This window comes from Crinia signifera, unplaced genomic scaffold (genome assembly GCF_055691185.1).
Source record: "Crinia signifera unplaced genomic scaffold, ASM5569118v1 HAP2_SCAFFOLD_151, whole genome shotgun sequence".
Taxonomy (NCBI): domain Eukaryota; kingdom Metazoa; phylum Chordata; class Amphibia; order Anura; family Myobatrachidae; genus Crinia; species Crinia signifera.
The window spans coordinates 260690-287051 of record NW_028142044.1 but is presented as its reverse complement, the minus strand read 5'-3'; the positions used below and the strand labels follow the sequence as shown (position 1 = coordinate 287051).

Sequence of the window (26362 nt, the reverse complement as noted above, 5' to 3'; positions counted from 1 at the left end):
TGAGAGCGGCGTGGTCAGTGACATGTTAGGCCTCTGTTCCTTTCCCCACCTACTGGGAGCCGGGTCATGTGAGAGAGGCGCGGTCAGTGACGTGTTAGGCTACTGTTCCTGTCCCCACCTACTGGGTGCCGGGTCATGTGAGCGGGGCGTGGTCAGTGACGTGTTAGGCCTCTGTTCCTGTCCCCACCTACTGGGAGCCGGGTCATGTGAGAGGGGCGTGGTCAGTGACGTGTTAGGCCTCTGTTCCTGTCCCCACCTACTGGGAGCCGGGTCATGTGAGAGGGGCGTGGTCAGTGACCTGTTAGGCTACTGTTCCTGTCCCCACCTACTGGGAGCCGGGTCATGTGAGAGGGGCGTGGTCAGTGACATGTTAGGCCTCTGTTCCTGTCCCCACCTACTGGGAGCCGGGTCATGTGAGAGGGGCGTGGTCAGTGACGTGTTAGGCCTCTGTTCCTTTCCCCACCTACTGGGAGCCGGGTCATGTGAGAGGGGCGTGGTCAGTGACGTGTTAGGCTACTGTTCCTGTCCCCACCTACTGGGAGCCGGGTCATGTGAGAGGGGCGTGGTCAGTGACATGTTAGGCTACTGTTCCTGTCCCCACCTACTGGGAGCCGGGTCATGTGAGATGGGCGTGGTCAGTGACATGTTAGGCCTCTGCTCCTGTCCCCACCTGCTGGGAGCCGGGTCATGTGAGAGGGGCGTGGTCAGTGACGTGTTAGGCCTCTGCTCCTGTCCCCACCTGCTGGGAGCCGGGTCATGTGAGAGGGGCGTGGTCAGTGACATGTTAGGCTACTGTTCCAGTCCCCAACTACTTGGAGCCGGGTCATGTGAGAGGGGCGTGGTCAGTGACATGTTAGGCTACTGTTCCTGTCCCCACCTACTGGGAGCCGGGTCATGTGAGCGGGGCGTGGTCAGTGACATGTTAGGCTACTGTTCCTGTCCCACCTACTGGGAGCCGGGTCATGTGAGAGGGGCGTGGTCAGTGACATGTTAGGCCTCTGTTCCTGTCCCACCTACTGGGAGCCGGGTCATGTGAGAGGGGCGTGGTCAGTGACATGTTAGGCTACTGTTCCTGTCCCACCTACTGGGAGCCGGGTCATATGAGAGGGGCGTGGTCAGTGACATGTTAGGCTACTGTTCCTGTCCCCACCTACTGGGAGCCGGGTCATGTGAGAGGGGCGTGGTCAGTGACATGTCTCCACCTACATGCAGGAGCTGATCTCTCCCTTTCTCCCCAGTCTATGGCGTACATGATTAGTGCAAATATGGATTCCGGGGCAAAGGACTTCCAGATAGAAGCCGCGATCAGCAAAGTCTTCGGCTCGGTGAGTGATATGGCGGAGTAGTGGATGCACAAGCCCTCTTCCAGCAGAGGAGGTCGGAATAATGACCAGAGAATGATCTCTCTCCCCCGCAGGAGGCAGCATGGTCAGTGACGGATGAATGTATACAGATACTAGGAGGAACTGGGTTTATGAAGGTAATTTCTCCAGACCTTACATGACCACCACTGGTCCAACACCAGAACAGCATAGAGACCTGTACCGTAACACATATGTAGTGAGATGGGTCATTGGGGGTCATTGACGCTATGATGCGATGTATCAAAGAACATTTCCATCCTACTTCCTTCAGCAAACATGGTTCCACCCCACCCATGCCTCTGCAAGTGGTGGGGTTTGTCAAAGAAATCCTCTTCATCAATGAACTAGTATAATGTGAGAGGGTGAAAAACCTCTCTATAGCCTCCATGAGGGTCCGAGATTAATGACACGATGGCTAGACTGTATCCTGTCACCCTCTGTATTGGGAAGGGGTACTGAGCCGTTCCATCATGGAAACCCCAATTCTGTATCTACAAACAAGAATCTTTTGCGTGAAGAATATGCCAAACCTCCTGGTGGTCCATTAAGGGGGTATAGAGCCGGCGTATGTGCTCTAACACTGTGTCACTGTCTAGGACTGTGAGCCAGCACCTCCTTCCAATACTACCCCCCCCCCCCACCCATACCCTCCACCATCTCTCCTCATCCCCCCCATACCCTCCTCCATCTCTCCTTATCCTCCCAGTATTCCTCTCATCCCCATCCGAGGACATCAGGGGCCACAGGGATTGCAGTGGGTGGAGAGTGGTCCACGAACCATTCCAGCACCAGAAAGGTTAAACTTCTTGGCTGTTCCCAGGACAGCGCAGCTGCTCCCCTCCTCTACCCCGCCTCCAGGCCCAACTAGTTTCAGTTTATACCAAGCCAGGCAGGAGACAAGATAGAAGGAAGAGAAACCCATACAGTAACACATTCAACAAATATATGTGTGTGTGGTTGCTCAACAGAGAAACCATAACTGTAACATGTATAAGTACCTCAACAAAGGAACTATTAACTTCAATACAAATGAAGCAGGCGCAGCAGGGGGGAGCCTTGTGGCCACAGGCCACAGTGCTACATCCTAAAGCAGCCACCTAAGGGTGGGGACGCACCTGTGCCAAGGCCAGTATACTGTGGCCAAATGCCGAGTCCTGGGAGGCAAACGTGTTGAACGCATTTATTATTAGCATTTTATTTATAAGGCGCCACAAGTGTTTCGCAGCGCCGTACAGAGGAACAATACAGGGAGACAAAGCTTGGCATAACATTGAATAAATAACAAAAATACAGTACAAATAAAGAGCACCACAGTACAATACACATTACAGCTTAAATGTAAGTAGTGCGGACTCAATCAACATACAACTAGAGGCTTGATGCCAATGATGGAGAGGAGTATGCGGACGAAGATGGTCACTGAGTGTTGGAGTATAGGAGAGCTGTGAGTGACATGTGAAGAGAAGTGGGCTTTGACAACAGGAGGGAAGAGGGCCCTGCTCGTTGTAAGAAAGCATTGGCGGACCTTGCAAAGTTGCTCTGCAATTGCACCACCCATAACAGCCCGGCCCCCCACAAGAACCGGGAGGGAGGTGGCCAAGGAAGCCTTCTCGATAACCGACCGCAGCCATCGTCTGGCAATAGTCTGCGTGGTAGCAGGCCAACCCCTCTTCGGAAATCTCTAGTAGTCAAATTGCTGAAGTGTTAGGTAGGGTGACGTACATAGACATGTAAAGCATGGACGACATCCAGGGAATGCTGCCTATCAGAGACCCCCGGCCCTCGTAGGCAGGGACCACTATCTCCTGGATGACCTGAAACTCGGAAACCAACTTGTTGAGGTGTGAAGGAATGGTTCAAATAACCCGCTCTATGAGGATGAAAGACTAGGAAAGGAGACTGACAGGACAGAGCCGACCCAACCAAGCAGACACCCTCATGGCTGAAGCAATGGCCGTTGTCCAGGTAAGCCAGCAAAGGGCCAACTACCGCAAGAGGTCAAAAGAGGTACCCTGAGTGGGAACCAGAGGAAGATCCCACCGAACAACCAGTAACAAACGGAGGTTGGATCTGCAGGACCCCTTGCTAGAAGGAGCAGAGATTGCGCAACAAAGCCCATCGCCTGCAGAACAGAATGGAGAGCGCTGAGACCTGCACCTTTAAAGAAGACAGGCGGAGGCCAGCCTCCCAGTTCTTTTACCGAAAGGACAAAATCCTAGACAAACAGTAAGCGCTGGGACTAAACTTAGAGAGAGACACCAGGAAAAATAAGACCACCAGATGCAATGGTAAGCATCAGCCAAAGAAGGCTGATGGGCCCTGAGCTCTCAGCAGCCCCGTGAGCAGATGGATCGGAGTGGCCACTGACAGGGCCTGCAGACCTGAGAACAAGATCCTCCTGGGCCCATGCGGGGCCACCGGGATCAAGGAGCCCCCCTCTGCCTTTAATGGACGAAAAACTTTGAGGAGGAGCAAGATGGGGGAAAGGCATACCTCAGAATGAACGGCCACAGGGCTGACAGTGCATTGACCCTGCAAGCCGATGGGTCTCGAAACCTGGACCCGTACAGGGTGACCTGGTGATTGTGGCGTAATGTACCGCTGGTCTGCCCCAACGGTCTATCAACACAGAAACACCTATGAATGGAGGGTGCATTCGCCGGCATCCAGAGTCTGACTGCTGAGGAGAGTCCACCTCCCAACTGAGGACCCTAACCTACAGCACCTGGTGCTCCCATGTGGTCTCCCACCCAAGTACTAACCAGTCCCAACACTGCTTAGCTGCCAAGATCAGATGAGATTGGGCCTATCCAGTGTGGTATGTCTGTATGTCCAGAATAAAGCTTGCCAACAAGGCCGGGATCTTGCCCTCCGCCCAACGGAAGATGGGGGAGGCCGCCGCACTCCGAGTGCCACCCTAGTGGTTGATATAAGCCACTGTTGTTAGGGGTGGTGCAACAGCAGAGCAACTTTGCAAGGTGGCGACTTGGTCGTCTCCTCATACTTTCTTACGCGTTTGATACATTTGCCTCCCAGGACTCGACATTTGGTCTGAGTGTACTAGCTGCGGCCCAGGCGCGTCCCCACCCTTAGGTGGCTGCTTGAGAATGTCCCACTGTTGTTCCTGTGGCCCCTGACGTCTGCCGCAGAAGAAAACGAGATTTATGTCTTACCTGTTACTCTCTTTCTTCATGGACATTAGGGACCACAGGGATCCCTTTATGGTATTGTAGTTCATAGTTCCTCCGTTGAGGGTACGGACACATGTTACAGTTATGGTTTCTCTGTTGAGGAACCCCCCCCACACACACATATATATATATTTGTTGGTAGTGTTACTGTATGGGTTTCTCTTCCTTCTATCCATCTCCTGTCTGGCTTTGGAAACACTGAGTAGCTAGCCTAGGGGGTGGGGTAGAGGAGGGAGGAGCCTGGCCTAGGAGGCGGGGTAGAGGAGAGGAGGAGCCAGGGCTGTCTGTGAGCAGCCAGAAGTTTAACCTTTTCTGGTGCTGGAATTGGTCGTGACCTCGTTCTCTACCCACTGTTATCCCTGTGGCCCCTGACGTCCTCGAAGAAAGAGATTTAACAGGTAAGACATAAATCTTGGTATCCACTTGTCACTTACCATAACCTTTGGATATCCATGCTCCGCCCCTTCTTCCAGGAGCCCTTTTGCTTTGGTCTGTAAATCCTGCCCCCTACTGTCCTCTCCACCTGCTGCCATCTCCTGATCGCATGGGTTACATCCTCTGTCACAGCAACACCAGGATATGGTCACTGTACATAGTTACACAGTAGGTGAGGCTGAATAAAGACTTGCGTCCATCTAGTTCAACCTTAGCTTTTGATAGCTTATCCCTTGTTGTATAGTATGTTGTGATATTTTTAAAGACAGATTATGTTACTATTAGTACCCATGGATGTTTTTAACCAATAAATGTTTATCCAACCTTATTTTAAACATATTTATTGTCTCTGCCGACACCACTTCTCCAGGAAAATTGCTCCAAAGTTTGACTGCTCTGACCGAAAATAAGTTTTTTTTCTTCTAAGGGAACAAAATCTTTTTTCTTCTAATCTAAACCCGTGCCCTCGCGTCCTAGATTCCTGTCCAGCAGAAAAAAGGGTGTTTGACAGTTCCTTATATTAGCCCTTATATATTTATACATGTTGAGCATGTCCCCCCTTAAACGTCTCTTCTCTAGTGTAAATAGTCCCAAATTGCTTAATCTCTCCTCGTAGCTTAAATATCCCATTCCCCTGATATCTTCGTTGCTCTTCTTTGGATTTTTTCTAATTCTATGATGTCCTTTTTATAGTGTGGGGCCCAGAATTATACTCTGTATTCGAGGTGCGGTCTAACCAATGATTTGTACAGAGGCATAATTACTTTTGAGTCCCTAGTTTCCATGCCCCTTTTAATGCGAGAGTTTTATTGGCCTTTTTATTTGCTATATTACATTGAGCCCTACACCCTAGTTTGTTGTCTATTTGGACTCCTAGATCCTTTTCGAGTACTGATTTACCCAATTCATCCCCGCTTAGGTTATAACTAGCACTCTGGTTATGTCACCCGAGGTGCATGACCTTGCATTTGTCCACAGTGAACCTCATCTTCCACTTTGTTGCCCACTCATCTAGATTGTCAAGATCCTTTTGAAGCATGGTGACATCTTCTGATGATTTAATAATTCTAAGTTTTGTGTCATCTGCAAAGATGGATACATTGCTGAGTAACCCCATCCCAATATCATTGATATTTATGTTAAATAAAATGGGCCCTAGAACCGAACCCTGTGGCACTCCACTTAGTACTGGTATATATTAGATACGGCACTGTTCACGACCACTCTTTGTTCTCTATTACACAGCCAGTTCACTACCCATCTGCAGATATTTGCCCCTAATCCCAGGTCCTCCATTTTATTTATCAACCTCTTGTGTGGTACGGTGTCGAAGGCTTTAGCAAAATCTAGGAAAATCACATCTGCAGCGTTTCCATTATCAAGGTTTTTGCTAACCTCTTCATAGAAACCAAGTAGATTAGTTTGGCATGAACGATTTTTCACGAACCCATGCTGGTTATTACTCAGTAAACGATGAAGGTCTAAATATTCCTGGATACCATCTCTTAAAAATCCTTCAAATATTTTACCCACTATTTATATTAAGCTCACAGATCTGTAATTAGCTGGGTCATCCCTTTTTCCTTTTTTGAATATTGGTACTACCTCTGCTATTCTCCAGTCTTTTGGTACCTTACTGATGATAGTGAGTTAAGAAAAATGTAATATAGAGGGGAAGCTAATTCCTCCCTTAATTCCATTAGTACCCTAGGATGGATCCCATCTGGCCCAGGTGATTTGTTTTGATTTTGCTGAGCCTCAATATTATCTCCTCAATCGTGAAATCAATATTAAGATCCGGCTAGTGCGTCCCATTTGTGGTATGTGTGCGTTCCACAGTCTGCTCTCCCTTAGTAAACACTGATGAGAAGAACCCATTTAACAGTTCTGCTTTTCCCTTGTCCTCCGTAAAACTTTTTCCATTGATATCAGTTAGTGGGCCTGTGTAGTCCTTAATTATACGCTTACTATTTATGTATTTGAAAAACTTCTTGGGGTTGGTTTTGCTTTCAGTGGCTATGCACTCTTCATAATCCCTTTTAGCTACTTTGATTGCCCCTTTACAAGTTTTGTTTGATTCTTTGTATTTGTTGACCGCCTCCTCATTTATGTTATTTTATAGAATTTAAGCGCTCTTGTTTAATTGTTTATTGCTGTCCTAACTTTTATTATCCAAACATGGGTAGGTTTTTTTTTTTTTAAATTGAATTTACCCTTATTGACTTATGGTATGAATTTAATAGTTAATTATTCCAGCACATTTTTTAGTGTATCCCACATTTCCTCAGCATTTTTCCCCTCAAATACCTCTTTCCACACAATTTCCTTTAGGGCTTCCCTGAATAACTCAAAGTTAGCATTTCTGAAGTTTAGTATTTTTACCGCTCCTTTATGATTACATATATCTACTTGTCACTTACCATAACCACGGCTTTATATCCTCCCGTGACTATATGGTGCACAAGTGGCGCATGTCCTTACAATTCATGTCTGTCCTCAGGCCCAAACACTCGTAGACGTAGTATTGATTAACTTAACTTTAAATATAAATTATCCTAGTAATATCATGAAGCAAACAGATAAGGACCATGGAGCATGTTCTACCACTAAAGAGACTTCCGTCTGGGTTATGCTTAGTAGAGAAATCCCTCCTCAGAGACTATGCTGTATATATAGTGTGTCCATGGCCAACGGTGATTAGTCCTGTTGTGTGGTATTCTCCTGTGACCAGGATGGGGGTGCTGTGTATATATTGTGTGCCTATGGACAATGGTAATTAGTCCTGTTGTGTGGTCTTCTCGTCTGGCCAGGATTGGTGTGCTGTGTATATATTGTGTGTCTATGGCCAATGGTGATTAGTCCTGTTGTGTGGTCTTCTCGTCTGGCCAGGATTGGTGTGCTGTGTATATATTGTGTGCCTATGGCCAATGGCGATTAGTCCTGTTGTGTGGTCTTCTCGTCTGGCCAGGATTGGTGTGCTGTGTATATATTGTGTGTCTATGGCCAATGGCGATTAGTCCTGTTGTGTGGTCTTCTCGTCTGGCCAGGATTGGTGTGCTGTGTATATATTGTGTGTCTATGGCCAATGGCGATTAGTCCTGTTGTGTGGTCTTCTCGTCTGGCCAGGATTGGTGTGCTGTGTATATATTGTGTGTCTATGGCCAATGGCGATTAGTCCTGTTGTGTGGTCTTCTCGTCTGGCCAGGATTGGTGTGCTGTGTATATATTGTGTGCCTATGGCCAATGGCGATTAGTCCTGTTGTGTGGTCTTCTCGTCTGGCCAGGATTGGTGTGCTGTGTATATATTGTGTGCCTATGGCCAATGGCGATTAGTCCTGTTGTGTGGTCTTCTCATCTGGCCAGGATTGGTGTGCTGTGTATATATTGTGTGCCTATGGCCAATGGTGATTAGTCCTGTTGTGTGGTCTTCTCGTCTGGCCAGGATTGGTGTGCTGTGTATATATTGTGTGCCTATGGCCAATGATGATTTGTCCTGTTGTGTGGTCTTCTCGTCTGGCCAGGATGGGGGTGCTGAACGAGTTCTGCGAGATCTTCGAATCTTCAGGATCTTTGAAGGAACCAATGATATCTTGAGACTCTTCGTGTCCCTTCATGGATTGCAGGTACCTGTCCTTCTCCTCCGCCCCTGATACACTTGTGTGTGTGTCTGCTCTACAGACCCATTATCCTGAGTTTACACACCCCACTCACTGCAAATAACACTCATTCTTCTCCTTTCTGTAGAGTGCTGGGAAGGAGCTGAAAGCTTTGCAGAAGGCAATCACTCGGCCATTAAGCAACACACCATTACTTGTTACTGAAGGGATGAGGAGAGTCCGCAGGTGAGTGGTGGTTGGGCTCAGTGCAGAGGAGAATGGTCTGAGGGCAGGCCATGCTTGTGGTCGGTTGGATGAGTACAGGGGATGAGTGTGGGGTTAGGGATGGAGTGGAGTTTGGTGTTGTAGTATGAGGAGGGGGAAGTAGTGAGGAGGAGTGGACAGATGATGGGAGTAGAGTTGGGATGGTGGGTAGAGGACAGATGTGGAAGAGCAGAGCTGGGGGTGGGGAGAGAAAGCAGTGCAGTATTGAGATGGGGGAAAGGTGGAGCAGAGCGTAGAGCTAGGCTGGTGGGACGGGGAAGATATGGGGCAGAGTACAGCATTGGGACGGGGCAGATGTGGAGCAGAGCACAACATTGGGACGGGGCAGATGTGGAGCAGAGCACAACATTGGGACGGGGCAGATGTGTAGCACAGCACAACATTGGGACGGGGCAGATGTGTAGCACAGCACAACATGGGACGGGGCAGATGTGTAGCACAGCACAACATTGGGACGGGGCAGATGTGTAGCACAGCACAACATTGGGACGGGGCAGATGTGTAGCACAGCACAACATTGGGACGGGGCAGATGTGTAGCACAACGTTGGGACGGGGCAGATGTGTAGCACAGCACAACGTTGGGACGGGGCAGATGTGTAGCACAGCACAGCGTTGGGAGGTGGAGCAGAGCACAGCGTTGGGAGGTGGAGCAGAGCACAGCGTTGGGAGGTGGAGCAGAGCACAGCGTTGGGAGGTGGAGCAGAGCACAGCGTTGGGAGGTGGAGCAGAGCACAGCGTTGGGAGGTGGAGCAGAGCACAGCGTTGGGAGGTGGAGCAGAGCACAGCGTTGGGAGGTGGAGCAGAGCACAGCGTTGGGATGGGGGGGGAGGTGGAGCAGAGCACAGTGTTGGGAGGTGGAGCAGAGCACAGTGTTGGGAGGTGGAGCAGAGCACAGTATTGGGGTTGAGTTGAGCACAGTGGGGTAGAGGTGGAGCAGAGCACAGTGCTGGGGTTGAGCAGAGCACAGTGTTGGGGTGGGGGAGAGGTGGAGCAGATAGCAGCGTTGGGATGGGGGAGATGTGGAGCAGAGCACAGCGTTGGGATGGGGGAGAGGTGAAGCAGAGCACAGCGTAGGGTTTGGGAGAGGTGGAGCAGAGCACAGTGTTGGGATGGGGGAGAGGTGGAGCAGAGCACAGTGTTGGGATGGGGAAGAGGTGGAGCAGAGCACAGTATTGGGGTTGAGCAGAGCACAGTGTTGGGATGGGGGAGAGGTGGAGCAGAGCACAGTGTTGGGGTTGAGCAGAGCACAGTGTTGCCATGGGGAGAGAGGTGGAGCAGAGCACAGTGTTGCGATGGGGAGAGAGGTGGAGCAGAGCACAGTGTTGGGATGGGGGGAGAGGTGGAGCAGAGCACAGTGTTGGGATGTGGGAGATGTGGAACAGAGCACAGTATTGAGGTGGAGCAGAGCACAGTATTGAGGTGGAGCAGAGCACAGTTTTGGGGTTGAGCAGAGCACAGTGTTGGGATGGGGGAGAGGTGGAGCAGAGCACAGTGTTGGGGTTGAGCAGAGCACAGTGTTGGAGTGGGGTAGAGGTGGAGTAGAGCACAGTGTTGCGATGGGGGAGAGGTGGAGCAGAGCACAGCGTTGGGATGGGGGAGAGGTGGAGCAGAGCGCAGTGTTGGGGTGGGGGAGAGGTGGAGCAGATCGCAGAGTTGGGATGGTGGAGATGTGGAGCAGAGCACAGGGTGCTTCTTTACTTTCACAGCGCCAGCATGGCGCCGCGCGTCAGAATCCCCTTGCGGGGCTCGCTTCGCTCGCCCACGCTGCGGGCTCGGTGGCTCGCTACGCTCGCCGCGCTAATTTAAATCAACTCCATGCCAACATGGATAGTGGAGGTATGAACTGTCCATGTTGGCATGGCGTTAACTTCGTTTTTTTACTTAGTTTGTGGCGAGCGTAACCCGGAAGTAGCGCGGCGCCATGCTGGCGCCGTGAAAGTAAAGAAGTACCGAGCACAGTGTTGGGATGGGGGAGAGTTGGAGCAGACCACAGTGTTGGGGTTGAGCAGAGCACAGTGTTGGGATGGGGGAGAGGTGGAGCAGAGCACAGTGTTGGGATGGGGGAGAGTTGGAGCAGAGCACAGTATTGATGTTGAGCAGAGCACAGTGTTGGGATGGGGGAGAGGTGGAGCAGAGCACAGCGTTGGGATGGGGGAGAGGTGGAGCAGAGCACAGCGTTGGGATGGGGGAGAGGTGGAGCAGAGCACAGCGTTGGGATGGGGGAGAGGTGGAGCAGAGCACGGCGTTGGGATGGGGTAGAGGTGGAGCAGAGCACAGCGTTGGGATGGGGGAGAGGTGGAGCAGAGCACAGCGTTGGGATGGGGGAGAGGTGGAGCAGAGCACAGCGTTGGGATGGGGGAGGTGGAGCAGAGCACAGCGTTGGGATGGGGGAGAGGTGGAGCAGAGCACAGCGTTGGAGTGGGGGAGAGGTGGAGCAGAGCACAGAGTGGGGATGGGGGAGAGGTGGAGCAGAGCACAGCGTTGGGATGGGGGAGAGGTGGAGCAGAGCACAGAGTGGGGATGGGGGAGAGGTGGAGCAGAGCACAGTGTTGGGATGGGGGAGAGGTGGAGCAGAGCACAGCGTTGAGATGGGGGAGAGGTGGAGCAGAGCACAGCGTTGGGATGGGGGAGAGGTGGAGCAGAGCACAGTGTTGGAGTGGGGGAGAGGTGGAGCAGAGCACAGAGTGGGGATGGGGGAGAGGTGGAGCAGAGCACAGTGTGGGGATGGGGGAGAGGTGGAGCAGAGCACAGTGTTCGGTTTGAGCAGAGCACAGTGTTGGGTTTGAGCAGAGCACAGTGTTGGAGTGGGGGAGAGGTGGAGCAGAGCATAGTGTTGGGATGGTGGAGAGGTGGAGCAGAGCACAGTGTTGGGATGGGGGGGAGGTGGAGCAGAGCACAGTGTTGGAGTGGTGGAGAGGTGGAGCAGAGCACAGCGCTGGGATGGGGGAGAAGTGGAGCAGAGCACAGCGTTGGGATGGGGGAGAGGTGGAGCAGAGCACAGTGTTGGGATGGGGGAGAGGTGGAGCAGAGCACAGCGTTGGGATGGGGGAGAGGTGGAGCAGAGCACAGCGTTGGGATGGGGGAGAGGTGGAGCAGAGCACAGCGTTGGGATGGGGGAGAGGTGGAGCAGAGCACAGCGTTGGGATGGGGGAGAGGTGGAGCAGAGCATAGAGTAAGAGTGTATTAGCAGAGGGAATAATGTACACAAGGAATTATGTTTTCCTCCTTCTCCCCCCACAGGAGGGCCGGCCTTGGTACAGGACTTACTCTGAAGGGACATGTCCATCCTGAGGTTGACAAGAGTGCAGAGCTGGTGAGAGTAATGTATATGATAGTATACATGGGTATGAGTAATACAAAATTGTAGCTCTAGATGGAGAGTATGGCTAAAGGCAGGCCGGGGTGAAGAGTACAGTGTATGGCAGGCTGGGGTGGAGAGTACAGTGTATGGCAGGCCGGGGTGGAGAGTACAGTGTATGGCAGGCCAGGGTGGAGAGTACAGTGTATGGCAGGCCGGGTGGAGAGTACAGTGTATGGCAGGCCGGGTGGAGAGTACAGTGTATGGCAGGCTGGGGTGGGGAATACAGTGTATGACAGGCCGGGGTGGAGAGTACAGTGTATGGCAGGCTGGGGTGGAGAGTACAGTGTATGGCAGGCTGGGGTGGAGAGTACAGTGTATGGCAGGCCGGGGTGGAGAGTACAGTGTATGGCAGCCGGGGTGGAGAGTACAGTGTATGGCAGGCCGGGGTGGAGAGTACAGTGTATGGCAAGCCGGGGTGGGGATTACAGTGTATGACAGGCCGGGGTGGAGAGTACAGTGTATGGCAGGCCTAGTATGAGAGTATGGAGTACAGTGTATGGCAGGCCGGGGTGGAGAATACAGTGTATGGCAGGCCGGGGTGAAGAGTACAGTGTTTGGCAGGCCGGGGTGTAAAGTACAGTGTATAGCAGGCCGGGGTGGAGAGTACAGTGTATGGCAGGCCAGGGTGGAGAGTACAGTATGGCAGGATGGGGTGGAGAGTACAGTGTATGGCAGGCCTAGTATGAGAGTATGGAGTACAGTGTATGGCAGGCCGGGGTGGAGAGTACAGTGTATGGCAGATTGGGGTGGAGAGTACAGTGTATGGCAGATTGGGGTGGAGAGTACAGTGTATGGCAGGCTGGGGTGGAGAGTACAGTGTATGGCAGATTGGGGTGGAGAGTACAGTGTATGGCAGATTGGGGTGTAGAGTACAGTGTATGGCAGGCCGGGGTGGAGAGTACAGTGTTTGGCAGGCCGGGGTGGAGAGTACAGTGTATGGCAGGCCGGGGTGGAGAGTACAGTGTATGGCAGGCCAGGGTGGAGAGTACAGTATGGCAGGATGGGGTGGAGAGTACAGTGTATGGCAGGCCTAGTATGAGAGTATGGAGTACAGTGTATGGCAGGCCGGGGTGGAGAGTACAGTGTATGGCAGATTGGGGTGGAGAGTACAGTGTATGGCAGATTGGGGTGGAGAGTACAGTGTATGGCAGGCTGGGGTGGAGAGTACAGTGTATGGCAGATTGGGGTGGAGAGTACAGTGTATGGCAGGCCGGGGTGGAGAGTACAGTGTATGGCAGGCCGGGGTGGAGAGTACAGTGTATGGCAGGCCGGGGTGGAGAGTACAGTGTTTGGCAGGCCGGGGTGGAGAGTACGGTGTATGGCAGGCCGGGGTGGAGAGTACAGTGTATGGCAGGCCGGGTGGGGTGTATACAGTGTATGGCAGGCCGGGTGGGGTTTATACAGTGTATGGCAGGCCGGGTGGGGTGTATACAGTGTATGGCAGGCCGGGTGGGGTGTATACAGTGTATGGCAGGCCGGGTGGGGTGTATACAGTGTATGGCAGGCCGGGTGGGGTGTATACAGTGTATGGCAGGCCGGGTGGGGTGTATACAGTGTATGGCAGGCCGGGTGGGGTGTATACAGTGTATGGCAGGCCGGGTGGGGTGTATACAGTGTATGGCAGGCCTGGTGGGGTGTACAGTGTATGGCAGGCCGGGTGGGGTGTATACAGTGTATGGCAGGCCGGGTGGGGTGTATACAGTGTATGGCAGGCCGGGTGGGGTGTATACAGTGTATGGCAGGCCGGGTGGGGTGTATACAGTGTATGGCAGGCCGGGTGGGGTGTATACAGTGTATGGCAGGCCTGGTGGGGTGTATACAGTGTATGGCAGGCCGGGTGGGGTGTATACAGTGTATGGCAGGCCGGGTGGGGTGTATACAGTGTATGGCAGGCCGGGTGGGGTGTATACAGTGTATGGCAGGCCGGGTGGGGTGTATACAGTGTATGGCAGGCCGGGTGGGGTGTATACAGTGTATGGCAGGCCGGGTGGGGTGTATACAGTGTATGGCAGGCCGGGTGGGGTGTATACAGTGTATGGCAGGCCGGGTGGGGTGTATACAGTGTATGGCAGGCCGGGTGGGGTGTATACAGTGTATGGCAGGCCGGGTGGGGTGTATACAGTGTATGGCAGGCAGGGTGGGGTGTATACAGTGTATGGCAGGCCGGGTGGGGTGTATACAGTGTATGGCAGGCAGGGTGGGGTGTATACAGTGTATGGCAGGCCGGGTGGGGTGTATACAGTGTATGGCAGGCCGGGTGGGGTGTACAGTGTATGGCAGGCCGGGTGGGGTGTATACAGTGTATGGCAGGCCTGGTGGGGTGTACAGTGTATGGCAGGCCGGGTGGGGGAGACATGGGGTATGGAGCATCTGATACATGTCACCAGTTACCTCTCACCTCTTTCAGGCTGTGCGCGCCCTGGAGGACTTTGGAGCAGTGGTGGAGGAGCTGCTTTTAAAATATGGGAACAGGATTGTGGGTAAGATCTCTTGTGTTCCGGCCGGCTTCTGCCTCACAGGAGATAGGGGACACTGTATAATATAATGTATATGTGTTCCGGCCGGCTTCTGCCTCACAGGAGATAGAGGACACTGTATAATATAATGTATATGTGTTCCGGCCGGCTTCTGCCGTACAGGAGATAGGGGACACTGTATAATATAATGTATATGTGTTCCGGACGGCTTCTGCCTCACAGGAGATAGGGGACACTGTATAATATAATGTATATGTGTTCCGGCCGGCTTCTGCCTCACAGGAGATAGAGGACGCTGTATAATATAATGTATATGTGTTCCGGCCGGCTTCTGCCTCACAGGAGATAGAGGACACTGTATAATATAATGTATATGTGTTCCGGCCGGCTTCTGCCTCACAGGAGATAGAGGACACTGTATAATATAATGTATATGTGTTCCGGCCGGCTTCTGCCGTACAGGAGATAGGGGATACTGTATAATATAATGTATATGTGTTCCGGCCGGCTTCTGCCTCACAGGAGATAGGGGACACTGTATAATATAATGTATATGTGTTCTGGCCGGGTTCTGCCTCACAGGAGATAGGGGACACTGTATAATATAATGTATATGTGTTCCGGCCGGCTTCTGCCTCACAGGAGATAGGGGACACTGTATAATATAATGTATATGTGTTCCGGCCGGCTTCTGCCTCACAGGAGTTAGAGGACGCTGTATAATATAATGTATATGTGTTCCGGCCGGCTTCTGCCTCACAGGAGATAGAGGACGCTGTATAATATAATGTATATGTGTTCCGGCCGGCTTCTGCATCACCGGAGATAGGGGACACTGTATAATATAATGTATATGTGTTCCGGCCGGCTTCTGCCTCACAGGAGATAGGGGACGCTGTATAATATAATGTATATGTGTTCCGGCCGGCTTCTGCCGTACAGGAGATAGAGGACACTGTATAATATAATGTATATGTGTTCCGGCCAGCTTCTGCCTCACAGGAGATAGGGGACACTGTATAATATAATGTATATGTGTTCCGGCCGGCTTCTGCCTCACAGGAGATAGGGGACACTGTATAATATAATGTATATGTGTTCCGGCCGGCTTCTGCCTCACAGGAGATAGAGGACGCTGTATAATATAATGTATATGTGTTCCGGCCGGCTTCTGCCTCACAGGAGATAGAGACGCTGTATAATATAATGTATATGTGTTCCGGCCGGCTTCTGCCTCACAGGAGATAGAGGACGCTGTATAATATAATGTATATGTGTTCCGGCCGGCTTCTGCCTCACAGGAGATAGAGGACGCTGTATAATATAATGTATATGTGTTCCGGCCGGCTTCTGCCTCACAGGAGATAGAGGACGCTGTATAATATAATGTATATGTGTTCCGGCCGGCTTCTGCCTCACAGGAGATAGAGACGCTGTATAATATAATGTATATGTGTTCCGGACGGCTTCTGCCTCACAGGAGATAGGGGACACTGTATAATATAATGTATATGTGTTCCGGCCGGCTTCTGCCTCACAGGAGATAGAGACGCTGTATAATATAATGTATATGTGTTCCGGCCGGCTTCTGCCTCACAGGAGATAGAGGACACTGTATAATATAATGTATATGTGTTCTGGCCGGGTTCTGCCTCACAGGAGATAGGGGACACTGTATAATATAATGTATATGTGTTCCGGCCGGCTTCTGCCTCACAGGAGATAGGGGACACTGTATAATATAATGTATATGTGTTCTGGCCGGGTTCTGCCTCACAGGAGATAGGGGACACTGTATAATATAATGTATATGTGTTCCGGCCGGCTTCTGCCTCACAGGAGATAGAGGACGCTGTATAATATAATGTATATGTGTTCCGGCCGGCTTCTGCCTCACAGGAGATAGGGGACACTGTATAATATAATGTATATGTGTTCCGGCCGGGTTCTGCCTCACAGGAGATAGGGGACACTGTATAATATAATGTATATGTGTTCCGGCCGGCTTCTGCCGTACAGGAGATAGGGGACACTGTATAATATAATGTATATGTGTTCCGGCCGGCTTCTGCCTCACAGGAGATAGAGGACACTGTATAATATAATGTATATGTGTTCTGGCCGGGTTCTGCCTCACAGGAGATAGGGGACACTGTATAATATAATGTATATGTGTTCCGGCCGGCTTCTGCCTCACAGGAGATAGGGGACACTGTATAATATAATGTATATGTGTTCTGGCCGGGTTCTGCCTCACAGGAGATAGGGGACGCTGTATAATATAATGTATATGTGTTCCGGCCGGCTTCTGCCTCACAGGAGATAGAGGACGCTGTATAATATAATGTATATGTGTTCCGGCCGGCTTCTGCCTCACAGGAGATAGGGGACACTGTATAATATAATGTATATGTGTTCTGGCCGGGTTCTGCCTCACAGGAGATAGGGGACACTGTATAATATAATGTATATGTGTTCCGGCCGGCTTCTGCCTCACAGGAGATAGGGGACACTGTATAATATAATGTATATGTGTTCCGGCCGGCTTCTTCCTCACAGGAGATAGAGACGCTGTATAATATAATGTATATGTGTTCCGACCGGCTTCTTCCTCACAGGAGATAGGGGACACTGTATAATATAATGTATATGTGTTCCGGCCGGCTTCTTCCTCACAGCAGATAGAGACGCTGTATAATATAATGTATATGTGTTCCGGCCGGCTTCTTCCTCACAGGAGATAGGGGACACTGTATAATATAATGTATATGTGTTCTGGCCGGGTTCTGCCTCACAGGAGATAGGGGACACTGTATAATATAATGTATATGTGTTCCGGCCGGGTTCTGCCTCACAGGAGATAGGGGACACTGTATAATATAATGTATATGTGTTCCGGCCGGCTTCTTCCTCACAGGAGATAGGGGACACTGTATAATATAATGTATATGTGTTCTGGCCGGGTTCTGCCTCACAGGAGATAGGGGACACTGTATAATATAATGTATATGTGTTCCGGCCGGCTTCTGCCTCACAGGAGATAGAGGACGCTGTATAATATAATGTATATGTGTTCCGGCCGGCTTCTGCCTCACAGGAGATAGGGGACACTGTATAATATAATGTATATGTGTTCTGGCCGGGTTCTGCCTCACAGGAGATAGGGGACACTGTATAATATAATGTATATGTGTTCCGGCCGGCTTCTGCCTCACAGGAGATAGAGGACGCTGTATAATATAATGTATATGTGTTCCGGCCGGCTTCTGCCTCACAGGAGATAGGGGACACTGTATAATATAATGTATATGTGTTCTGGCCGGGTTCTGCCTCACAGGAGATAGGGGACACTGTATAATATAATGTATATGTGTTCCGGCCGGCTTCTGCCTCACGGGAGATAGAGGACGCTGTATAATATAATGTATATGTGTTCCGGCCGGCTTCTGCCTCACAGGAGATAGGGAACACTGTATAATATAATGTATATGTGTTCCGGCCGGCTTCTGCCTCACGGGAGATAGGGGACGCTGTATAATATAATGTATATGTGTTCCGGCCGGCTTCTGCCTCACAGGAGATAGGGGACGCTGTATAATATAATGTATATGTGTTCCGGCCGGCTTCTGCCTCACAGGAGATAGAGACGCTGTATAATATAATATATATATGTTCCGGCCGGCTTCTGCCTCACAGGAGATAGAGACGCTGTATAATATAATGTATATGTGTTCGGGGCCGGCTTCTGCCTCACAGGAGATAGAGGACACTGTATAATATAATGTATATGTGTTCTGGCCGGCTTCTGCCTCACAGGAGATAGAGACGCTGTATAATATAATGTATATGTGTTCGGGGCCGGCTTCTGCCTCACGGGAGATAGGGGACGCTGTATAATATAATGTATATGTGTTCCGGCCGGCTTCTGCCTCACAGGAGATAGAGGACACTGTATAATATAATGTATATGTGTTCGGGGCCGGCTTCTGCCTCACAGGAGATAGAGGACACTGTATAGTATAATGTATATGTGTTCCGGCCGGCTTCTGCCTCACAGGAGATAGGGGACGCTGTATAATATAATGTATGTGTTCCGGCCGGCTTCTGTCGTACAGGAGATAGAGGACGCTGTATAATATAATGTATATGTGTTCCGGCCGGCTTCTGCCTCACAGGAGATAGAGGACGCTGTATAATATAATGTATATGTGTTCCGGCCGGCTTCTGCCTCACAGGAGATAGGGGACACTGTATAATATAATGTATATGTGTTCCGGCCGGCTTCTCACTCACAGGAGATAGAGGACGCTGTATAATATAATGTATATGTGTTCCGGCCGGCTTCTCACTCACAGGAGATAGAGGACACTGTATAATATAATGTATATGTGTTCCGGCCGGCTTCTGCCTCACGGGAGATAGGAGACGCTGTATAATATAATGTATATGTGTTCCGGCCGGCTTCTGCCTCACAGGAGATAAAGGACGCTGTATAATATAATGTATATGTGTTCCGGCCGGCTTCTGCCTCACGGGAGATAGGGGACGCTGTATAATATAATGTATATGTGTTCCGGCCGGCTTCTACCTCACGGGAGATAGGGGACGCTGTATAATATAATGTATATGTGTTCCGGCCGGCTTCTGCCTCACGGGAGATAGAGGACACTGTATAATATAATGTATATGTGTTCCGGCCGGGTTCTGTCTCACAGGAGATAGAGGACACTGTATAATATAATGTATATGTGTTCCGGCCGGGTTCTGCCTCACAGGAGATAGAGGACACTGTATAATATAATGTATATGTGTTCCGGCCGGGTTCTGCCTCACAGGAGATAGAGGACACTGTATAATATAATGTATATGTGTTCCGGCCGGGTTCTGCCTCACGGGAGATAGGGGACGCTGTATAATATAATGTATATGTGTTCCGGACGGCTTCTGCCTCACGGGAGATAGGGGACGCTGTATAATATAATGTATATGTGTTCCGGACGGCTTCTGCCTCACGGGAGATAGGGGACGCTGTATAATATAATGTATATGTGTTCCGGCCGGCTTCTGCCGTACAGGAGATAGGGGACACTGTATAATATAATGTATATGTGTTCCGGACAGCTTCTGCCTCACAGGAGATAGAGGACACTGTATAATATAATGTATATGTGTTCCGGCCGGCTTCTGCCTCACAGGAGATAGAGGACGCTGTATAATATAATGTATATGTGTTCCGGCCGGCTTCTGCCGTACAGGAGATAGAGACGCTGTATAATATAATGTATATGTGTTCCGGCCGGCTTCTGCCTCACAGGAGATAGAGGACGCTGTATAATATAATGTATATGTGTTCCGGCCGGCTTCTGCCGTACAGGAGATAGAGACGCTGTATAATATAATGTATATGTGTTCTGGCCGGCTTCTGCCTCACAGGAGATAGAGGCTGCTGTATAATATAATGTATATGTGTTCCGGCCGGCTTCTGCCATACAGGAGATAGAGGACGCTGTATAATATAATGTATATGTGTTCCGGCCGGCTTCTGCCTCACAGGAGATAGAGGATGCTGTATAATATAATGTATATGTGTTCCGGCCGGCTTCTGCCTCACAGGAGATAGAGGACGCTGTATAATATAATGTATATGTGTTCCAGCCGGCTTCTGCCTCACAGGAGATAGGGGACGCTGTATTATATAATGTATATGTGTTCCGGCCGGCTTCTGCCTCACAGGAGATAGGGGACGCTGTATAATATAATGTATATGTGTTCCGGCCGGCTTCTGCCTCACAGGATATAGAGGACGCTGTATAATATAATGTATATGTGTTCCGGACGGCTTCTGCCTCACACGAGATAGAGGACGCTGTATAATATAATGTATATGTGTTCCGGCCGGCTTCTGCTGTACAGGAGATAGGGGACACTTTATAATATAATGTATATGTGTTCCGGCTGGCTTCTGCCTCACGGGAGATAGGGGACACTGTATAATATAATGTATATGTGTATGGGGCCGGCTTCTGCCTCACAGGAGATAGAGGACACTGCATAATATAATGTATATGTGTTCCGGACGGCTTCTGCCTCACAGGTGATAGGGGACACTGTATAATATAATGTATATGTGTTCCGGCCGGCTTCTGCCTCACAGGAGATAGAGGACACTGTATAATATAATGTATATGTGTTCCGGCCGGCTTCTGCCTCACAGGAGATAGAGGACGCTGTATAATATAATGTATATGTGTACGGGGCCGGCTTCTGCCTCACAGGAGATAGAGGACGCTGTATAATATAATGTATATGTGTTCCGGCCGGCTTCTGCCTCACAGGAGATAGAGGACACTGTATAATATAATGTATATGTGTTCCGGCCGGCTTCTGCCTCACAGGAGATAGAGGACGCTGTATAATATAATGTATATGTGTTCCGACCGGCTTCTGCCTCACAGGAGATAGAGGACGCTGTATAATATAATGTATATGTGTTCCGACCGGCTTCTGCCATACAGGAGATAGGGGACGCTGTATAGTATAATGTATATGTGTTCCGGCTGGCTTCTGCCTCACAGGAAATAGAGGACACTGTATAATATAATGTATATGTGTTCCGGCCGGCTTCTGCCGTACAGGAGATAGGGGACACTGTATAATATAATGTATATGTGTTCCGGCCGGCTTCTGCCTCACGGGAGATAGGGGACACTGTATAATATAATGTATATGTGTATGGGGCCGGCTTCTGCCTCACAGGAGATAGAGGACACTGCATAATATAATGTATATGTGTTCCGGCCGGCTTCTGCCTAACAGGAGATAGAGGACGCCGTACAATATAATGTATATGTGTTCCGACCGGCTTCTGCTGTACAGGAGATAGGGGACACTGTATAATATAATGTAAATGTGTTCCGGCCGGCTTCTTCCTCACAGGAGATAGGGGACACTGTATAATATAATGTATATGTATTCCGGCCGGCTTCTGCATCACCGGAGATAGGGGACACTGTATAATATAATGTATATGTGTTCCGGCCGGCTTCTGCCTCACAGGAGATAGGGGACACTGTATAATATAATGTATGTGTTCCGGCCGGCTTCTGCCTCACAGGAGATAGAGGACGCTGTATAATATAATGTATATGTATTCCGGCCGGCTTCTGCCTCACCGGAGATAGGGGACACTGTATAATATAATGTATATGTGTTCCGGCCGGCATCTGCCTCACAGTAGATAGGGGACACTGTATAATATAATGTATATGTGTTCGGGGCCGGCTTCTGCCTCACAGAAGATAGGGGACACTGTATAATATAATGTATATGTGTTCCGGCCGGCTTCTGCCTCACAGGAGATAGGGGACACTGTATAATGTATATGTGTTCCGGCCGGCTTCTGCCTCACAGGAGATAGGGGACACTGTATAATATAATGTATATGTGTTCCGGCCGGCTTCTGCCTCACAGGAGATAGGGGACACTGTATAATATAATGTATATGTGTTCCGGCCTGCTTCTGCCTCACAGGAGATAGAGGACGCTGTATAATATAATGTATATGTGTTCCGGCCGGCTTCTGCCTCACAGGAGATAGAGGACGCTGTATAATATAATGTATATGTGGTCCGGCCGGCTTCTGCCTCACAGGAGATAGGGGACACTGTATAATATAATGTATATGTGTTCCGGCCGGCTTCTGCCTCACAGGAGATAGGGGACACTGTATAATATAATGTATATGTGTTCCGGCCGGCTTCTGCCTCACGGGAGATAGGGGACACTGTATAATATAATGTATATGTGTATGGGGCCGGCTTCTGCCTCACAGGAGATAGAGGACACTGCATAATATAATGTATATGTGTTCCGGCCGGCTTCTGCCTCACAGGAGATAGGGGACACTGTATAATATAATGTATATGTGTTCCGGCCGGCTTCTGCCTCACAGGAGATAGAGGACACTGTATAATATAATGTATATGTGTTCCGGCCGGCTTCTGCCTCACAGGTGATAGAGGACGCTGTATAATATAATGTATATGTGTTCCGGCCGGCTTCTGCCTCACAGGAGATAGAGGACACTGTATAATATAATGTATATGTGTTCCGGCCGGCTTCTGCTGTACAGGAGATAGGGGACACTGTATAATATAATGTATATGTGTTCCGGCCGGCTTCTGCTGTACAGGAGATAGAGGACGCTGTATAATATAATGTATATGTGTTCCGGCCGGCTTCTGCCTCACAGGAGATAGGGGACACTGTATAATATAATGTATATGTGTTCCGGCCGGCTTCTGCTGTACAGGAGATAGGGGACACTGTATAATATAATGTATATGTGTTCCGGCCGGCTTCTGCCTCACAGGAGATAGGGGACACTGTATAATATAATGTATATGTGTTCCGGCCGGCTTCTGCCTCACAGGAGATAGAGGACATTGTATAATATAATGTATATGTGTTCCGGCCGGCTTCTGCCTCACAGGAGATAGAGGACACTGTATAATATAATGTATATGTGTTCCGGCCGGCTTCTGCCTCACAGGAGATAGAGGACACTGTATAATATAATGTATATGTGTTCTGGCCGGCTTCTGCCTCACAGGAGATAGGGGACACTGTATAATATAATGTATATGTGTTCCGGCCGGCTTCTGCCTCACAGGAGATAGGGGACACTGTATAATATAATGTATATGTGTTCCGGCCGGCTTCTGCCGTACAGGAGATAGGGGACACTGTATAATATAATGTATATGTGTTCCGGCCAGCTTCTGCCTCACAGGAGATAGAGGACACTGTATAATATAATGTATATGTGTTCCGGCCGGCTTCTGCCTCACAGGAGATAGAGGACACTGTATAATATAATGTATATGTGTTCCGGCCGGCTTCTGCCTCACAGGAGATAGAGGACACTGTATAATATAATGTATATGTGTTCCGGCCGGCTTCTGCCTCACAGGAGATAGAGGACACTGTATAATATAATGTATATGTGTTCCGGCCGGCTTCTGCCTCACAGGAGATAGGGGACACTGTATAATATAATGTATATGTGTTCCGGCCGGCTTCTGCCTCACAGGAGATAGGGGACACTGTATAATATAATGTATATGTGTTCCGGCCGGCTTCTGCCTCACAGGAGATAGGGGACACTGTATAATATAATGTATATGTGTTCCGGCCGGCTTCTGCCGTACAGGAGATAGGGGACGCTGTATAATATAATGTATATGTGTTCCGGCCGGCTTCTGCCTCACAGGAGATAGAGGACGCTGTATAATATAATGTATATGTGTTCCGGCCGGCTTCTGCCTCACAGGAGATAGAGGACACTGTATAATATAATGTATATGTGTTCCGGCCGGCTTCTGCCTCACCGGAGATAGAGGACACTGTATAATATAATGTATATGTGTTCCGGCCGGCTTCTGCCTCACAGGAGATAGAGGACACTGTATAATATAATGTATATGTGTTTCGGCCGGCTTCTTCCTCACAGGAGATAGGGGACACTGTATAATATAATGTATATGTGTTCCGGCCGGCTTCTGCCTCACAGGAGATAGAGGACACTGTATAATATAATGTATATGTGTTCCGGCCGGCTTCTGCCTCACAGGAGATAGAGGACACTGTATAATATAATGTATATGTGTTCCGGCCGGCTTCTTCCTCACAGGAGATAGGGGACACTGTATAATATAATGTATATGTGTTCCGGCCGGCTTCTGCTGTACAGGAGATAGGGGACACTGTATAATATAATGTATATGTGGTCCGGCCGGCTTCTGCTGTACAGGAGATAGGGGACACTGTATAATATAATGTATATGTGTTCCGGCCAGCTTCTGCTGTACAGGAGATGGCGGACACTGTATAATATAATGTATATGTGTTCCGGCCGGCTTCTGCCTCACAGGAGATAGAGGACGCTGTATAATATAATGTATATGTGTTCCGGCCGGCTTCTGCCTCACAGGAGATAGAGACGCTGTAGAATATAATGTATATGTGTTCCGGCCGGCTTCTGCCTCACAGGAGATAGAGACGCTGTATAATATAATGTATATGTGTTCCGGCCGGCTTCTGCCGTACAGGAGATAGAGGACACTGTATAATATAATGTATATGTGTTCCGGCCGGCTTCTGCCTCACAGGAGATAGAGACGCTGTATAATATAATGTATATGTGTTCCGGCCGGCTTCTGCCGTACAGGAGATAGGGGACACTGTATAATATAATGTATATGTGTTCCGGCCGGCTTCTGCCTCACAGGAGATAGAGGACGCTGTATAATATAATGTATATGTGTTCCGGCTGGCTTCTGCCTCACAGGAGATAGAGGACACTGTATAATATAATGTATATGTGTTCCGGCCGGCTTCTGCCTCACAGGAGATAGGGGACACTGTATAATATAATGTTTATGTGTTTGCGGATATAGATGAACAGTTTGTGCTGCAGAGAGTCGCTGACTGTGCCATAGACCTGTATGCAATGATTGTGGTGTTATCCAGGTGAGTGCACGATTCCGCCCAGCTCTGTGCCAGTCGCACGCGTGCCAGGGTTATATCACCCAGCTCTGTGCCAGTCACACGCGTGCCAGGGTTACATCACCAAGCTCTGTGCCAGTCACACGCGTGCCAGGGTTACATCACCCAGCTCTGTGCCAGTCACACGCGTGCCAGGGTTACATCACCCAGCTCTGTGCCAATCGCACGCGTGCCAGGGTTACATCACCCAGCTCTGTGCCAGTCACATGTGTGCCAGGGTTACATCACCAAGCTCTGTGCCAGTCACACCCGTGCCAGGGTTACATCACCCAGCTCTGTGCCAGTCACACGTGTGCCAGGGTTATATCACCCAGCTCTGTGCCAGTCACACGCGTGCCAGGGTTACATCACCCAGCTCTGTGCCAGTCACACGCGTGCCAGGGTTACATCACCCATCTCTGTGCCAGTCGCACGCGTGCCAGGGTTACATCACCCAGCTCTGCGCCAGTCACAAGTGTGCCAGGGTTACATCACCCATCTCTGTGCCAGTCACATGTGTGCCAGGGTTACATCACCCATCTCTGTGCCAGTCACACGTGTGCCAGGGTTACATCACCCATCTCTGTGCCAGTCACATGTGTGCCAGGGTTACATCACCAAGCTCTGTGCCAGTCACACGCGTGCCAGGGTTACATCACCCATCTCTGTGCCAGTCACACGCGTGCCAGGGTTACATCTCCCAGCTCTGTGCCAGTCACACGCGTGCCAGGGTTACATCACCCATCTCTGTGCCAGTCACACGTGTGCCAGGGTTACATCACCCATCTCTGTGCCAGTCACATGTGTGCCAGGGTTACATCACCCAGCTCTGTGCCAGTCACACGCGTGCCAGGGTTACATCACCCAGCTCTATGCCAGTCACACGTGTGCCAGGGTTACATCACCCAGCTCTGTGCCAGTCACACGCATGCCAGGGTTACATCACCCAGCTCCGTGCCAGTCACACGCATGCCAGGGTTACATCACCCAGCTCTATGCCAGTCACACGTGTGCCAGGGTTACATCACCCAGCTCTGCGCCAGTCACATGCGTGCCAGGGTTACATCACCCAGCTCTGTGCCAGTCACACTTGTGCCAGGGTTACA

General features: G+C 50.1%; 1 protein-coding gene and 1 pseudogene across 1 annotated transcript in view; one reads left to right on the top strand and one right to left on the bottom strand.

The window, feature by feature from the left end:
• ACADVL (acyl-CoA dehydrogenase very long chain) overlaps positions 1-26362 on the top strand; it is a gene marked incomplete at its 5' end in the record, with an annotated part of 67575 nt that overhangs the window by 20341 nt on the left and 20872 nt on the right. Inside the window, 7 exons of the mRNA XM_083167988.1 lie at positions 1239-1325; positions 1418-1480; positions 8512-8613; positions 8735-8832; positions 12114-12186; positions 14642-14714; positions 25169-25241. Coding sequence (XP_083024114.1) covers positions 1239-1325; positions 1418-1480; positions 8512-8613; positions 8735-8832; positions 12114-12186; positions 14642-14714; positions 25169-25241 — 569 coding nt within the window. The remainder of the gene's footprint in view (positions 1-1238; positions 1326-1417; positions 1481-8511; positions 8614-8734; positions 8833-12113; positions 12187-14641; positions 14715-25168; positions 25242-26362) is intronic.
• On the bottom strand, positions 4078-4196 carry LOC146053301 (5S ribosomal RNA; annotated as a pseudogene).